General features: G+C 35.7%; 1 protein-coding gene across 5 annotated transcripts in view; it reads left to right on the forward strand.

The window, feature by feature from the left end:
• Positions 1-17,645, forward strand: part of TUT4 (terminal uridylyl transferase 4) — a 50,328-nt gene that overhangs the window by 19,206 nt on the left and 13,477 nt on the right. For all 5 annotated transcript variants that reach the window (XM_072868954.1, XM_072868957.1, XM_072868953.1 and 2 more), the window contains 17 exons: positions 1,421-1,509; positions 2,726-2,777; positions 3,594-3,663; positions 4,657-4,783; positions 5,826-5,945; positions 6,334-6,555; positions 6,703-6,877; positions 8,860-9,602; positions 10,113-10,263; positions 10,853-10,939; positions 12,382-12,485; positions 12,863-12,920; positions 13,015-13,118; positions 13,790-13,879; positions 15,741-15,854; positions 16,987-17,064; positions 17,460-17,637. In XM_072868954.1, the coding sequence (XP_072725055.1) occupies positions 1,421-1,509; positions 2,726-2,777; positions 3,594-3,663; positions 4,657-4,783; positions 5,826-5,945; positions 6,334-6,555; positions 6,703-6,877; positions 8,860-9,602; positions 10,113-10,263; positions 10,853-10,939; positions 12,382-12,485; positions 12,863-12,920; positions 13,015-13,118; positions 13,790-13,879; positions 15,741-15,854; positions 16,987-17,064; positions 17,460-17,637 (2,562 nt within the window). The remainder of the gene's footprint in view (positions 1-1,420; positions 1,510-2,725; positions 2,778-3,593; positions 3,664-4,656; positions 4,784-5,825; positions 5,946-6,333; positions 6,556-6,702; positions 6,878-8,859; positions 9,603-10,112; positions 10,264-10,852; positions 10,940-12,381; positions 12,486-12,862; positions 12,921-13,014; positions 13,119-13,789; positions 13,880-15,740; positions 15,855-16,986; positions 17,065-17,459; positions 17,638-17,645) is intronic.

Below are 17,645 nucleotides of genomic sequence, written 5' to 3' on the forward strand. Positions count from 1 at the left end.
ACTTGTTTGGACTGATGAGCTGATGTGGAGGTGTAGTAGTAGTGGAGGGGGAGTCTGTAGTAGTAAATGACAATTTGTTATTCCCCTTTTCAAAGCCCACTGTGTTTTGATGAATGTGTTTTCCTAAGTTGTAAATTAGGAAAAAATTAATTCCTGCACAGTGTAGAAAACATGGGATGTTCTGGCATCATTTTCTCTTGAGCTCATGTTAGAACTATGCAAAAACTCTTACTACTATGAAAAGCCATTGGAAGTAATTAAATGTATTATTATTACTATTATTATTATTACTATTATGTATTTACCATACAGAAATGCCTTTTGAGAGGGCTAGTTTCTAAGTAGTTAAAAATAGAGAAAGGTTTGTTTGAAGCTGTGTATGTATAAGATCTATTTTCTCCTTTAAGAATTACTTTGTTATGGTTCTGTTTGAGAGAGTTTGGTCAGAACACAAATAAAGGTACTAAGAAAAAAACCAAGGAAAACCCTCTTCATTGTGAGGCTGGTTGGACACTGGCACAGGTTGCCCAGAGAGGTTGTGGACTTTCCATCCTTGGAGATTTTCAAAACCCAACTGGACACAGTTCTGGGCAACCTGTTCTAGGTGACCCTGCTTGAGCAGGATGTTGGATTTGGAAGGGATTGAGAATAGTCTCAATTTTCAGCTGACATAAATATGTCAGAGCCGTAATATATATTACAGGAAAGTTTTCATCTACAAAAATTGTACCATGAAGTGGGATAAATTATTGTTTATGAAGTGGAATGATATTGCTCATGATACTATTACTGGACAGTTACTTTCTAATTGATTTAGATCTGTTGCACATCTTTGCAGGTAAGGAACTGTATCGACTATAGAAACACTTACTAAATGGATACTGTACTTTGTGTCTTGGATTATAATGAATTTACATTTTATATGCATGTTTTGTAATTAATTGTGCATAGGAACTTGCTAATGAAATTAACAGGTTGTAGCACATACAAAAATTTTTTGTGACAAAAAGTGTATGAGGCAACAAAGAATTTTGTAATTGGCTAACTGCTGCAGTGAAATCAAGCTGTAGTTAACAAAAGCTGTTAAATAAAATCCTGCACTGAGATGGTGACAGTTATTACTATTTTATATTTAATTTTCTATTAAGAACAAACAAAACTAATGCTGCATTGCAAAAATACTTTAAAACAGCTTGAAAAATTTTTGACATTTGGTAATTGCACTGTTTGAATTATCCCTTTTCCTATGATGCTGTGTTATGGAAGTGACTAGCCTTCACAGGAGTGAGAAAGTGGTTCAATATTCATTAATCTGGGAGTACCACTTGGAAGCTACAGTATCTAAAGCAACCTATGCATCATCCATTAAAGAATAATTTATTTACTAGCTGTTAAATAATTATGTTTCTCTCTCTTCCAGACTGTTCACTGAGAATGTATGGCTCCTGTTTAACTAGATTCGCTTTTAAGACCAGCGATGTTAACATTGATATCAAATTCCCCCCTAAGGTGTGTAGATATTAACTTGTATTAACTAAGACTGTTTTTTAAATCAAGGCCATCAACATTTATTTCTACTCCATTGCCTTCATCTTCTATTGAGGCATAAGGTGTTAGAATAGCACAAAGCATATAATTTTGATTTAGTGTCAGGTGTGCTATGAAACCAGTGGATAAAGTTTTCATTGCTTCTTAGAGAACTTTAATTCTGGTTTTTTGGACAATCTTATGCTAGCCTTTTTTTTTAATTTCTTGAGTAAGCATTGAAGCAATATGAAAATAGTTGGCTCTGGATAGGTGTGCTTTTATGTGCTTGTGATTCAGACAGTAAAATCTTGTAGGTCTTCATTTCCCCTCACCCCCTCTTTTAAACGTGGGGTTAAAAGTGATAGTTTTCCTTTTATGTTTTAGTCACTTGCAAGTAGATGTCAAATCCGAGTTTACCAGTTTACTGTGGTACAAAATTCCTGCAGAGCAATATAACTTGCCTTTAAACATTGAAGTTGTTGGTTCATGTTTAGTGTGTGAAATTAGCAGCACGTTCTTGTTAGAGGCACAACTGCTGAACTTGCTCTTTTTTTGACTGTGTGTGTTACAGTGGAATTCAAGATACCTGTTTTGGTTACATACTTACACATAGCATTTTGAAATGATACTGCAGTTAGGAAGCAAAACTGAGCCCTTTTTCAAACAATTGCATGTGGGGTGTACCTTGTCACTTTTTCACAAAGGCTCAAAGGTGGTGCTAATTTTTAGCTTTTCTTTGAACTATTTACAGCTTATCTTTGAAACACCACTTAACTTGATTTCTGGGGAGAAAAGAAAACACATTTTAAAAGTATAACCTTTAAAAACCCTTGGGAAAGTACTGACGTTAAATTCTTTATTGTTGTGCGTTTCTAGTGGCATATATTGACGTTGAAATTGTTGAATATATGGCAAGTATTTTGTTTTAACTTTATGGAGTCTGTTAATACAGAACTAGAACAGAAGTATTAACTAAAAAAGATGTAGGCTAAAAGAAAGCTGGCTAATATGTTTACTAGTACCTGTTTTCATGGTGCGGAGAGATACAGTTAACTTTTTCATTAATACTGACACATGATTTCACTTTTGTGAAAGAACATACTGTTACTAGTTGTGCAACCTAAGTAGTTTTAAACAAAGTGTAAAATAAAATAGGTTAGTCTGAATAATGTAACCTGCTCTACTTTTGTCATTTTAGATGAGTCAACCAGATGTTCTGATACAGGTGCTTGAAATCTTGAAGAACAGTGGTGAGTTTTAGTTGCATCTCATTTCTATTTAATTTACATTCCAGCTGCTGTTCAGTTGTTTTTATGCCTACTTTTTCTGTGAACTTACAAAAATGGATTAGTTTTCAACCAAAGGATCTGAGCTGGTTTTATGAATGTGATTTTTATGAATACTAGTGCTTGTGTAAGTGAGAGATGAGAACCTGCAGCAGGAGAATGGCAGCCTAGGTAGTCCAGTTCAGATTGCTGGAGTTTATGGTAATAGTGTTAGATGCCAGGTCGAAAAGTATTTAGCTTTGCAGGAGAAATTCTAAGCAGTAAACCCAAAAGCCGTTTTCCACTTGCATATGAACATCAGTGAGAACTATTACAAGACTTCTGAAACTTGTAGCCTTCTGTCAGGAAGTCATCTAACCCTGTAATCTGCACATCTTGAACCAAGTGACACAAGTAGCATTGCAATTTTGCAAGGAAATTTTGATAGGTCAGCCCCATAAGTGGTTCTCAAACTATCCTGATGGTTTGTCAGAGATTTAACCTTGTGTCTTTCAAATGTTGTAAAGACAAAAAGGTTCTAGAAGAGATACCAGCCCAGTTTCCTGACAAGGGTTTTCTCCCCACCCCCCCCCCCACCCCCCCCCCCCGCTGGCTGTGTGATACTGGTGGTGAGCATCAAAAGTAACCAGAAAATACTGCTTACTGGTTAGCTATGCAGCACGTAATTTGAGTTGTTCTGTAAAAGCATGGTATAAATGTAATAGTTTTAAAGACACAATTGGGAAAACTGTAAAAGACTTTCATGGATAATGTTGTGGTTTTTTTTTTTTCCTTGCTTAGCTGTCTACTCAGATGTGGAGTCAGATTTCCATGCCAAAGTTCCTGTTGTCTTTTGCAAAGATGTTAAAAGGTACATGTCATTGAAAAGGATTTTTAATGAGATACCAATTTCTACTATGCTTGTTCATAGCAGCTGCTTGCCTGCACTCCTGACAAGAAGTATTACTGTAACATTTAGCTAAGATTCATGTTAAAGGGGAATTGCTCATACAGGAAAATACAATCTGGAAAGAAAGTTTAGCTTTGTTTTTGTGTCTCATAGAACTTATTAGTTGTCGGAGTCTGAAAATACCAGTTCTACTTTTAGTTAAATAGGGGAAAAGTAGAATGGTTTTCAGTTGGTATTTAAAATTTCTGCCAGCAGTTTAATCCAAGGCTTTAAAAGCATTTTATGAAATACACATTACCAGTAAGGACATACCATCTGACAGTTTCAGTAAATTCCTAAGAAGTAGCAACCTCCAAAATGAAACATGGTTGCTGTATGATGTCCACATTGCTTTGACTGGCTAGAGGTATGGGATTGAAACTCTGGGGAAGTAAGTGCAACAAGGGTGGGCATATCTTTTCCTGTGTTTGTAGATTATGCAAATACCTTGTAAGTACTAAGAGAAAAGAAATAATTATTCTGAGAAGCAAACCAAAAGTTTTTAGAGCAGCTGTTTTGTGGACTTACCAACTCTTAATATGCAGCAGGCCTGGGGGAATTCTTTATTTATTTATTTATTTATTTGGTATGTGGAAGATATACCTGGAGTTTGGGTTGTGTTAAGATTGCACAATTAAGTAATGGCAGAACTTAGAGCAAATTCTTAATGCTGTTTTATATTTTTAGCTGTGATGAACTTCTGTAAGTTCTAGATCCAACTGATGAGTTAATAGTAAAGAAAATGTGATTATATTCTGTAGCTTTTGTTTAAAAAGTTCAGGTTCTTACATAGGGAGACACTGATGTATGTTTTTATTATGGTGGATGTGATGCCCTACCTCCCCCCTGCTCCAAGCATCATCTGTATACACAAGATGATAACTCTTTTAATCTGTTTTACATTTGTAATTACAGTGGTTTGACATGTAAAGTAAGTGCTAGAAATGATGTGGCTTGCCTTACAACTGACCTGCTGGCTGCACTTGGTAAACTGGAGCCTGTCCTTATTCCCTTGGTTTTGGCTTTCCGCTACTGGGCTAGAGTAAGTTTATAAATATTGAAGATAATGAAATATGCTTAATTCCTCTTTTTAAGTACTGCATACAATGTATTATATACCATGTATATAATACTTGTAAGTTTTATATACCATTAATATGTTTGTAGAAAAAACTTCATGCCACTAGTTCACCTCTTACCTTAACAGGCCAGAATGAGACTGAAGATTTTGGTGTGAAACTGTAAATATATATGAAGCTTCCACTATTCTGTTAGCAAGCTGTGATGCTAGTTCCTTAAAACTAGTTAATTGATCCTTGAAAACCAGCTCAACAGACCAATCGGGTCTTGCAAACTTTCTGCTGTTGAGGTCACATTGAAAAAAGTTAACTTGCTCAAAAAAGGGTCTGTCATCATACCCTGCTGTACTTCTTGCAGATGTCAATGGTGATCACAGGAACCAAGTTATAATGTTCACAGCCAGCGTTAACTGTCTTGTAATTCAGTCCTGCAATTGCTGCCAGGCCATACTTGACTTATAACGTCTTGGCTTTATTGAAAAATCGGTTGCATGGTATTACTATTGTTGCTTGATTTAGCAAGGTGTTTTTATGAAAATTCCTGTTTACAACATATAAGTAGCAGCAGTAGAAACTACAAAGAACTGTTAGAAGTCTAATATGTTTATTACACCTCTCTTGAGTTCCCACAGAAGAGATCAGTATCAGATTACGGCCAGATGCATAGAATCCCCATCTCCATACATGAGATACTGCACAATAACAAAAACCTGATAGTTGACTGAAATTCTAGATAGGAACATAAATGCGTCCTACAATCACAAAATGTGATGAAACTGAAGAGGAGAACATATAATAGTATAACTTAAGGCACTGTATGAATTACTATAATTTGCATTTTGTCTGTATGTGGCATGGCATGACGACTGCAGTTTCTGAGATAAAGGATTTTCTGTTTCACTCTAGTATGTATATCACATTTCTTTAATATTTCTCCTTTTATAATACATTTAAAATTAAAATGCTGGTGTTACATCATAAAAGTAATGATTTATTCTCTTACAGCTCTGTCACATTGACTGTCAGGCTGAAGGTGGGATTCCCTCATATTCCTTTGCCTTAATGGTGATATTTTTTCTTCAACAAAGAAAACCACGTATTTTACCATCCTATTTGGGCAATTGGGTAAGTGCTTTGGTAATATAGTAACCTTATTGTTAAATTGTTGACGTTATTTCTGTGTTCTGCAAGGTCATAAAATGTGCAGAATTTGATTTGCCGAAGAAATTTGTAAATAAAACTCATTGGTAGTACTTAATCATCACACAGTTGATGCCTGGTGATTCTGATGACTTTTAAAAAAAGGCAGCTGCTATAGCCTGTGCAATTGTGTCATGCTGTATTTTGGAGAAAAGGCAAGTATTTTCTTCTTTAATTTCTGAATTTATTTCTCTGACATCAGTTATTCTTGAGGAGGATAAATATCACAATTACCACTGTTACCTTTGGTGAAAACTTTTGGTTGTATCTATTGTATACAGTCTTGTTTCAGAGCTACTTTAATTGTTATTAGATTGAAGGCTTTGATTCAAAGAGACCAGATGACCACCAGCTGAAAGGTATAGAAGAAGAGGAGTTTGTACGGTGGGAGTACAAACCACCAACAAATGGTGCAGCAAAAAACTCAGTTGGAGCAGAAAGTAAAACTAAAGTTGAACAACAAAAAGGTGGTGGTAAAAAGGTAACAAGCCCAGAAGTGGACAACCAAAGTAATGCAAAGGAGAAACACGGCAATGTAAGTCATGGCTTTATTTCATTGAAAACCATATTCTATCTCTTATCCCTGTTTTTATCTTTAAACATTAATATTGGATGGAACCAGGAAAAAAATGGGAATTTTCATTTCTTATTGCAGTTGAGCATTCTTGTCCATGTGTTTCAGTCTCTCTTAGCATTCAAAACCCCTCACCAAGTTTCACTGGGGCAACTGTGGTTAGAACTGTTGAAGTTTTACACACTGGAATTTGCTTTGGAGGAATACGTCATCAGCATACGGGTACAAGAACTCTTAACCAGAGAGAATAAAAACTGGCCTAAAAGGCGAATAGCCATTGAAGGTAGGATAATACCCTTTTCTAGTTCTGTAGTAATCCTGCATTATTATCATCTTTATTTACCTAATACTTACAGGTCTGTCACAAGAAATCTGGACAATAAACTAAATCAATAATTGGAGGAGAAAGTAAATTCGTTTTTGTGTATTTGGTCAGCTATTTAGTCTGTTTAAAGATAAATTTTGTTTAGTACTACTTTTTGCAACTCTGGTCCTTGAAGTACAAGGTGTAAATTTGTCTCACTGTTTCTTACCATTCTGTTCTTATCTGTTTCATTCTTTCTATAAGGCATTATTTATTCCTTTTTAATAATTCTGATATTATGAATTTTCAAAAACCACAATGTATTTTGAATGTATTTTGAGTGTTACCAGCTATCAGTGTGTTTCCTCTGGCTCTAATGCAGACTGAGCAGAGAGGTTAGCTCTGATCAGAGTGAACTGAGCAAACCCATCAAAGTAACACCACCACCACCCCCCAAGCACCCTCCGTTGTCCCTTTCCCTGTTGGTAGTATTTCCACACTGTGATACTGAATAGCATGTCAGGGGCTATGCTTCAGGGCCTGAATATCCTGCTAAGGGAAGTGCTTTTTTCAGGGAGTGAGACTGTATGAATTTGATAATAATACATACCCTGAGTTATACATGTTGGGGAGAGAAAGAAAGAAAATTATTTTGTCTACTACTTCTTTATGACTGGAAGACGTCTTTATTTCTGTTCCTCAACTCAGAAAAATATGTAAACAGTACTTAACCAGGAAAGTCACAGAGCAATGCATGGTATTCTGAATTGGCCTTAAGAATAGAGAAATTGGATATTTGAGGAAGGTTAAGAAACCATTTAAGGTGATATTTTTATAAAAGCATAAATAATGAATTTTGGACACTTTCTAGAGATGTTGATGAAGTAGCTTTTCTGTAACTCACATGAGGTGATGGAGAGGACAAGGAGAAATAGGTCAAAGAGAGTCATAAAGACAGAGAATGAGTTACTAAAGGTGTATTGAAGGACGAGTCAGTAAGGTACAAGAGCAGCAAGAAGGAAAAGTAAAAAGGAGGAAAACAAGCAATGAATTGTTGAGGCACATGTTGAGTAGTGGGTCTTGAGATCACTCCTGTGGCTTTAATTTCCTCTCCTAATTCTTTTCTTCAATCACTTTTAGCTAGAGAGTTTTAAAACTAGAGTAGAGTTTATTCAGCATGTGGGAAACTAAAACCTGTAAGATGAAAGGGCAAATTATTGAAGAAGAAACAGGAAATAATTTCAAAAAACAGATTGCATTCTGGTTCTGATACCTGCTATTGTTGGTCTTTTTGTGTTGTTTTTGTTTGTTTGTTTTATGATTTTTTTGTTTTTCATTTTTGCCTTTTTTTTAAAAAATGTTAAGTTTGTAACTTAAATTATGAAGTAACAGAATCTCAGTTTGATACTATCTTCCCAGGCAAACTTATAGCAACTATGCAAGTGCTCTTTTTACTTGGAAAACATGTTTGATCTAGAAATCGCTAGGAAGGACTAAGAATGAAACCTGGTGAGATTGGTTCATATAATCCTTCTAACCTTAATGTTACTCGTATTAGAGAAATTAATTTCTTAAGGGAAATGCAAATCCTTCTTCAGCGAAGGAAAAAAGTTCAGGCAGGCCTACATTTATTTTGCCTTTGTATGTTTATTTTCCTTTCTAGTTTAGAAATTGACCATAATATAATGGTACGATATACCTGTGGTTTTCTTTTTAAATAACACTATTTAGAATGGTTTACAATAGCCAACCATTCATGGCCACACGTGTGTTGTGTTTTGTATGGAGGAAGTCCAAAAAACCCTGTGGGCCCTACATTCTCTAAGCATATTCAAACACAATTCTGGATTGTATTGTAAGAATCTCTTTTTAACTGCCGTATCATAACTTAGGTATTTCAGCTGCTTTAGTGCACTGTAGAAATTAAAGATTACTAATTAAATTGTTCTTTTTCTTCCTAGATCCTTTTGCACTAAAGAGGAATGTTGCACGAAGTCTAAATAGCCAGATGGTATTTGAGTACATCCTGGAGCGATTTAGGACAGCGTATAAATATTTTGCGTGTCCACAAAGTAAAGATGGGATTAAATCCAAGCCAGATACCAAGAAAAAAGAAAAAGGGAAAATGAATAATAAGAAATCCACAAGATCTGAAGAGCCTGTAGCCAACTGTTGCCTTCCACAAGGGGAAAAAGTTGTAGATAAACAAAATGTAGGAAGCGGATGTAACATACCAGAGAATGAACTTGAATGTAATGAAGTGGTAGAAGCTGTAGCCAAAAGACGTACTTCCAAGAACATAGACTCTTTGCTACTTTCAACATTGGACTCTAGTTATGATGAAGACAAAGAAGAAGCTTTATCCCTTCTTTCTAATGAATGCTGTGAATTAAAGCAAAAATCAATTAAAGAGAGGGATGATTTAGAAATTTCAATTTGTATAACTGAAAGTGAGCTAAGCCACCATTGTAACTGCAGTGAACATCAGCCCTATGACACAAATTCTAGTAATGAATTTTCTGATGCTGAAAGTAGACAGAGTTTGGTAACAGAGTCTTCTCAGAAGAATAAGTGCACTGGCACACCAGCTACCTCGCCTAACTGCAAAGCAATGGTGGAAGCTCATGATCTCAAAGATGAAGGCAGACTCTCTACAGAAGAAATGCATTATGTGTTTGATAAGTTTATTTTGACTTCAGGAAAGGTAAGCTGTGTATTTAAGCAGGGCTGGTCATGTATCAGTGGGCTATTACTTTTAAATCACTAAAACTAAGGGTGGATGAATGACAGGATTCTCCAAGTGATTCTTTCAGTCTCTATTATGAATGGTAGCTCTAGCCTTTTTATTGTACCTGTTATTCAGGACTGGAAAACACCAAACATGTATGCCATTTGGACGAGATGGTCTGTTGCCCCCATCTTATGCAAAGCTTTCTGATTTCCACAAAAAAAAAAATATCCTGGGATTTGTGGTTTTTTTTCCCCCCTTCCTCTCCTACTTTCTTCTAGAATTTCCAGATGCTTTTAAGTGCTGTGAGAACTAAATGCAGCCTGTTGAGAGGTGTTCTTCTGTTCTTTGTAGAGACACTCTTGTTGTTCAGATGTTGAATGTTCTTGGTTGCATGCCTTACATGGAAATGATAGGTCTGTTGAATTATCTTAAAAGTAAAACTGCATTTGTGCACTCCCCCCCTCCCCCCCACCTCCCCCCAAGCCACCAACTATAGTATGCAGCATCTGCAAACGGGATGGACATTCCAAAAATGACTGCCCAGAGGATTTCAAGAAAATTGATCTAAAACCACTACCACCAATGACAGACAGATTTCGGGAAATACTTGATATAGTGTGTAAAAGATGTTTTGGTAAGTTGGAAAAGTGTTTATACTCCACTGTAAACTGTGAACTGTAATCTGGAAAAAATATAAACTTCAGGGTTAAATTACTTATTCTAGTAAATTCAGTGGGAAGAAGCTCTTCCAGGTACCCTAGGCTACAAATTCACCAATATTTTTATTTTCATATAACCCATGGTTGTGATATCAAATTCTTATAAGAGATTTGAGAAACTAATACTTTATAGGATTTTTCACTGGGTTTGTAAAAAGTTACTAGTGTTCCCAGAAATTAGGCTCTGGGCAAAACTAGTTTTTGTGTTTGTCAAATTCTGTGGCTTCTTTTGGAAAAAGCCCCTTTTGGGTGATGTGGTGGGTTAACCTTGGCTGGACACCAGGTGCCCACCAAGCTGCTCTGTGTTTGAATAATTGCAGAAAAATCAGACATCTGAAATAAAATCCTAACGACTCTAATGATACCATAAAAAAGAAAAATACATATTCAAGGAAAGTAAATGTAACAAAAAAAAAAGGTATCCAATACATTTAATTAGCTGAAAAAGATTTTTGAGGTAGCTGAATGTCACATCTGACTGTGTTTTAACTTGTTTTTACTTAGATGAATTATCCCCTCCTTTATCTGAGCAACAAAACAGAGAACAAATTCTGGCAAGTTTGGAAAGATTTATTCGAAAAGAGTATAATGGTATGTAACAGTAGGTAGTGATTCTTGATAATGCTTTCTTCATTCATGTTGTCCAGAGCATGAAGATGTAATTTGTCTCATTATTGCTCATTTTCCTTGCTTAAAGCAGTGGCATCTCTTTTCCCTCTGTACATAAAGCCATCTTGCAGACTTCTAAACTGAACATCCCTCAGTGCTATTCCATGGAAATGTCCTTAGAGTGGAGGAAGAGCTGCAAAAGTAATAATGCAGATACAGGACTGTTGCAGTCAGGACAAAAACAGTTTGACTAGGCCCTGGCCAGTTGGGTTTAGCGTTAGCTGGGTCGTGGGCCAAGTACTTTTGTTGCCTAGTCACCAGTGTTTAAGTGTCTTGGAAATCTTAATAAGTTTGTTATCTTCACATCCCTTTTATAAAATAGGCACAAGTATCTTATTACAATGATGGAAGTCAAGGCACAGAGATGCAAAGTGATTTTTTTGTAGGTGTTGTAAAACAGTGTTAGAGCCAGGTACCAAACCCAGGTCTCCTGAATTCCAGTCCATTGCTTTACACAGAAGGCCATCCGTTCTGCTGTAGCTGGCCTGTGATCAAGGAACTGAATTGCACTTCCATCCACCGGCTGTGCCCTCCACTTACTGGCAGCAGCTGAGAATTGAGACCTGTTACAGAACTTTGAAAGACTTAAGATTTCCGATTCTATTAAAGGTTAGGAAAAAGCTGTGAATAGGTGTGTTATATATATTTTCCTAGCATTGATTTCAGTTGAACAGATAAATGTATTCTTCTCAGTTAGGAAGAAACTGCTTCCTCTCAGTTACATAATTTCACTTTCCTTTACAAGAATGAAAATACATTATAATATTGTGTTTCAAACAAAAATGTAAACAAAACAATTGGGAAAGAATGTTCCATAAAGTACATTAATCTTATTGGTTGTATCTTCTTGAACAGTATGTTGTGGTTACAGAAACTTACTGATTGACTAAATTTACCTATTCACAGGAAAAATATGCAACCTAGATAAAGTATGAGTGGAACCAGAAATACTGCTTGGACTACCTTAGGAGTAGCTCTGTCTTATCTGTGGGGTAAAAAGCTGTACTGGTGACTGGGTTTGCACATTATTTTGATTTATTTAAAACAGGAGGGTGCAGTCGCATACCACAAAACATTGCACCATGTTTAGAGATGCCATTTAATGGTTATAGTAACTCTGTAACATATCTTACTCACAAAAATTACGTAGGCTTTATCCTGCCTTACTTTCTATAAGTAATTTTTAAAGTATTGTGCTTCCTCCTTTATCAAGGGTGAAGTCTTAGAAGTGACATTGTAAACTCTCTATTAAAGCTCATTTTTTATGGGCACCTACACATCTCAGATAAGCAATAATCCATAGTAAGCATTTACCATTCAGCTGTAAAATAATGTATCTTTTTTTGGTCTACTCTTTTGATCAGACAAAGCCAGACTTTGCTTGTTTGGCTCTTCAAAGAATGGATTTGGATTTCGGGACAGTGATCTAGATATCTGCATGACGTTGGAAGGCCATGAAAATGCAGAGGTAAGAGTTTTGAAATTAATAAAATTTACTATTTTGAATTCAAGAATTCTTTGAGGTTTTGTAATTCAGTTAAGATTTCTTTACACAGAAAAGGTAGGATTTTGCTAGTAGCACGTTAGCTTGTTGCACTCTGCACAACTGAAGCAAGATGTAGCCTATTTTACTTTTAATGCCCTATAGACACCCATTTAGTGTACTGTAGATGTCCACAGAGAGAATACAAGTCACCAGTTTACGTAAATTCATGTGCTGGCTTATCACTTACTTCTTTTTGTACATAGACTTTTCCTCTGTGAAATACATGTTTGATAGTAAATGTGCTTGTTGGGATAGGATGATATTTTAATGTCTGAAGCTGTGATATTTGTTTTTCCTAGAAATTAAACTGCAAAGAAATAATAGAAGGTTTGGCAAAAGTTCTTAAGAAGCATCCAGGTAGGTGTTTTAAAGTATTATTTGTTTTGTATTTACATTTACTATATATGTAGTTAATGGAAATGTTTTATGTACTAAAGTGTTGCTTCCCCAGGTTTGAGAAACATCTTGCCTATAACAACAGCCAAAGTGCCTATAGTAAAATTTGAACACAGACGAAGTGGTTTAGAAGGAGATATCAGTTTATACAATACACTGGTAAGCATCTGTTTGTGTTTGGTTTTGTATTCAAAGAAAGCTTTTTAATTAATTGTAACTTACTCAATCATTTGAGTAAATAATTTTGAAACCAGAATTAAAATGCTTTTGTGTGTTTGTGTTGGTTGTTTTTCCCCTCTACATTATTTAAATTCAGTGGCCCACACCCTCAGCCCAACCCAAGTAGCTGTATAACCTGATGGCAGAGCAGCATCATGGCACACAAAGCATTTTTGTGAATGCTTCTGAAAAGCTGTTAGTGCCACATTCACCATGGCCTTTCTGCCATCATGAATAGTACATCTCATCCCAGCTTATATCTAGCACAATGAAATTGCATGATATCTTATGTAATGGGCTCACATTCACCTGTGAAGAAGATGCAATTTGTGGAATTTGTTCCAGTGTGAGTCATCTTACAGACTTACTTATTTGCTGGTGTTTTCCAAGATTCTTATTGTTGTTAATGAATTAATATTGTCCTGATTACACCTTTCAGTTATGTTTATGCAGAAAATGTTGCATGAATTTTATGGAATATTGTTGTGATTTTTTGCCCTCCAGTTGTATTTATGCATCTCCTGTGCTTGAACTGCAGACTATACTATAATTAACCATAAATTACATTGAAACACCTATTTGAATTTTTTTCTCGTCCCCCCCCTTCCCAGGCACAGCATAACACAAGAATGCTGGCTACATATGCAGCTATTGATCCTAGAGTGCAGTATCTGGGCTACACAATGAAAGTTTTTGCAAAGGTAATATAAAAAGAAGGTACTTATTTGTATAATACAGTGGTTTCCGATACAGCCACTGAATTTACCTTTTGCTAATACCAACTGGGAAAGGAGACAGTAGAATGCTATTAATATGAAGTGCACTTTCTTAAGCTGACTATGCTCCATCTGTTTGTGTGTGTCAGAATCAAGTTCTTTAGTCCTGGTATCTTCTGCTATCTGTTGAAAGATTTCTAAGAGGAAGCAGAAGACAGGAAAACTTTATTTTTTTTCAATTTCAAACCAGCTACAATGCAAAAAAAACCCCAAACAAACAAAACTGGAAAAAATGGTAATTGAAAGATGTAGGGGCATGTGGCTGTGCATGGGCTTCCCAAGTTTCCATATCTAGGACCAGCCCAGAGATTACTGCAGCTTTTTTCTGGCCTACTTGCCTGGTTTTGCTTACTATATAAGTGAGGAGTAGATACAGGTTGATGAATGAATGCCTAAGTCTCTACCTGATGTGCCTAGGACATACACTTGACTTGAAGAGTTTGGAAATATCAAATACCAAATCTCCAGCATCTTTTATTCTTATGATAGTCTAACAAAGTGTTATACTATACAGCCTTTAATAATTGAAACGTGGTGTTTCTTTTTATTCAAGCTGCACTATTAAATACACTCCCTAAACACATCCAAAGAAAGCTTAGTGAAACAGGGGCAAATAAAAAACAGGTTATAAAGTGTATCATGCTACCAGATGTTAATGTAATAAAATGCATCAAGATGACTAAAATAAGTTTGTTCTAGAATGGAATGGACATGTTCATTATACTGTCACCAAGACTAGTAATGATTTTTTAGGTGTGGTCACAGTAGTGCAGAATATTGCCATGCCTCTTCTGTGTCCAGATTAAAAATGCCTTGTGTTGATAATAATGAATTTTACATTTTTTTATAGTATTGCCTACTATTGTATACATTCTAAAAATCTTACTGTAAAGACCAAATTTCCAAGTTGTGGGATATACACTCTTGAATGTATATGTATGGAGGTGACTTCATAGCTATACAAATACTCTGTGTTTAAGCAAAATGCTTCCTCCTCTGTTTGCATTGGCAGAAAAACCAGGAACAGCTGTCACGGCTGCTGCTAATGTGAAAGTAATTTGTGAATCCCTGTTTTTTCCAGACTTAGGAGGTTACAAATGTGTTGTTTGTTATGACACATGCTTGAAGCAAAGGGTAGCTTAGAAGTAGGTGCTGTAGAAAGGTTATACTGTAATAAGATTTTCAAGCATAGTAAGCTAATTTACTGATGTTTGTTTTATGCTGTGTTGTGCAGGCTGGACCATAGTTTAATTAGGTATGTGTATAGTGTATTAGGTATGTGTATGCTAGCAAAATGCCAGGTATTGCCTAAGTTGCCAGTACAACATGGAAATAGCTGCCTACTAATTAATTATTAAAAAAAAGGGGGGGAAACCAGAACAATAAGGAATCCTAGAAACAGCTCTAGTAACATGAGTTTAGGAAAATTAAATTTTACAGTTTTGAAACCTGGACATCAGATGTGGAGTTTTGAGATTTCTGGTTTGGGGGTTTTGATTTGGTTTGGTTTTTTTTTTTTTCAATTTGGCACATTATAAACTAAAAAAAAATATTTTGGCTCTGAGAAGCTCTTCTGTTTTTATGCTAGTCAAATTATGCTGTGGATTTGCCAGATGGCACTTGACTCTAAGGACATTTATTTTTCAGGCTTCATGAAGCAATTTTTAGTTATGAGATGAATGTATTTTCTGTTACTGGTGGGGTTTCTGTTTGCTCTTTGACATAGTTGTTAGTCTTGAATAATAAAATGTAAATTCAGTATTTTGTTTAAAATGTATTTTTTCAGCGCTGCGATATTGGTGATGCATCCCGTGGTAGTCTGTCTTCGTATGCCTATATTCTTATGGTTTTGTACTTTCTACAGCAGAGAAATCCACCAGTTATTCCAGTTCTTCAGGAGGTAGGTTTTCGAAAAAGAAGCTGTGAAAGTAGATGCACTGTTTCTTCAAGCCAAATATGAGAAGTCTGGGCTTTTAGGATCAGGCGGATGAATGAAATATGGAGCCCTTCTGCATTAGCAGGTTCCTAACTCCCGCTTGGTTTTAGTGCGTGAAACTTACCAAGAAAATTACAACAAAATTGGGAATCTGTTGGACCTAAGTTCTGCTGTTACATTTACTTTAGGATTGTGGTCTTATGATGATATTTATATGCTGAACAGGATAGAAAAAAAAATTGGCAGGTGGTATGGAGAGAAGGGAATTGTAATTATGAGACTGCACCAGATGCTCTTGAGATGCGAGTCCAGCTCTTCCATCAGTTGTTGTCAGAAGCATTATTTATTGCTCAACACCTTATCTGTAAGAGAAAAAGTTTATTTTATGATTTGTTGAGGGGGAAAAAGAGATAACTAATGCTTTGGTACAACTTTAAAGATAATATTTTACATGTGCCAGGAAACTTTATTAAGAAAATAGTGTTCTGTACCTCCATTGCGTGGGTGGGGAGAATATAATTAGTCAGCTATCTACCTCTTCCTGGATACACTCTGGAACTCCCAAGCACTTCTGAAAATTATCCCTTTCTGACTTTGTTGTTGTCTGCGTGCAAGAGGAAAATTGGCTTAAGCACTGCAGTTGAGACTCAGACTTTCTTGCTGATTCTTTAGTAGTGGTTGGGGGTTGTTACTTTATTGCTACCGTGAGAGTGCATTTAAGTAACAGTGGAATTTCCCCTTGGCTTTGCTGAAATCAAAATGTAATAGGAGTCATATAAAGTCTCCTTAGAGATTTTGTGGGCAAGAGGGATGTCGGAATCTTGATGAGGTAATTCAGTCATGTTTTCTTAGTTGCAAAGAACAAGTAAAAATAAAATATCCAAATAATTTGAGAGAGGTATAGCAATAATGCAAAAATACTTTCAAACTTTTTACCAATAGGAAATTCTGCCTATATAAGAAGTAATTGTTAAAATTAAAATATTTATATTTTTGTATTATTTCTTACCTGTGAAGTAGTTTCCCAGCAAAACTGCAAGCCTTTTATGGTGACTTCAAATTAGATTGGTAACTGTGTCCCTCTCTATTTTGGCAGATATTTGATGGAAAACAGATTCCACAAAGAATGGTGGATGGATGGAATGCCTTTTTCTTTGATGACATGGAAGAATTGGTAATATTCTAATTCCCAAAGAGTCACTAGAACTTAAAGCTTGTTTTTATGGGAAAGTAATACATTTCTAACAGTGTGATATATAAAAGAGTAGTTGAACTTCCATATCCATATTATTGTAACCCTGTAAATGAGTCCTGTTTTACTGAAATGAGTGTGTGTTTTTTCTTGGTTTATTTTAAATAATTTCTAAATAACATAAATCAGGAAAAATACTTTTTACTCTTAATAAACAGTCCAGGACTGAGGTAGTGTTAACTGTAGTGACTTAACCTTACTTTAACCAAGTGAAACTGTTCATGGTACACAAACTCATAATTAGAGAGGTAGTTCAGGAGGAAGAGTAGTACTTCAGCAACTGTAGCTCAATAAATTGTGTCTTCAATTGCATGCAGAAGAAGCGTCTGCCTTCTCTTGGGAAGAACACTGAATCACTTGGAGAACTCTGGCTAGGGTTGCTGCGATTCTACACTGAAGAATTTGACTTCAAGGAATATGTGATCAGCATCCGGCAGAAGAAGCTGTTAACTACGTTTGAGAAACAGTGGACATCCAAATGTATTGCCATCGAAGGTAGTTAT

Source organism: Ciconia boyciana, chromosome 7 (genome assembly GCF_034638445.1).
Source record: "Ciconia boyciana chromosome 7, ASM3463844v1, whole genome shotgun sequence".
NCBI classification, from domain to species: Eukaryota; Metazoa; Chordata; class Aves; order Ciconiiformes; family Ciconiidae; genus Ciconia; species Ciconia boyciana.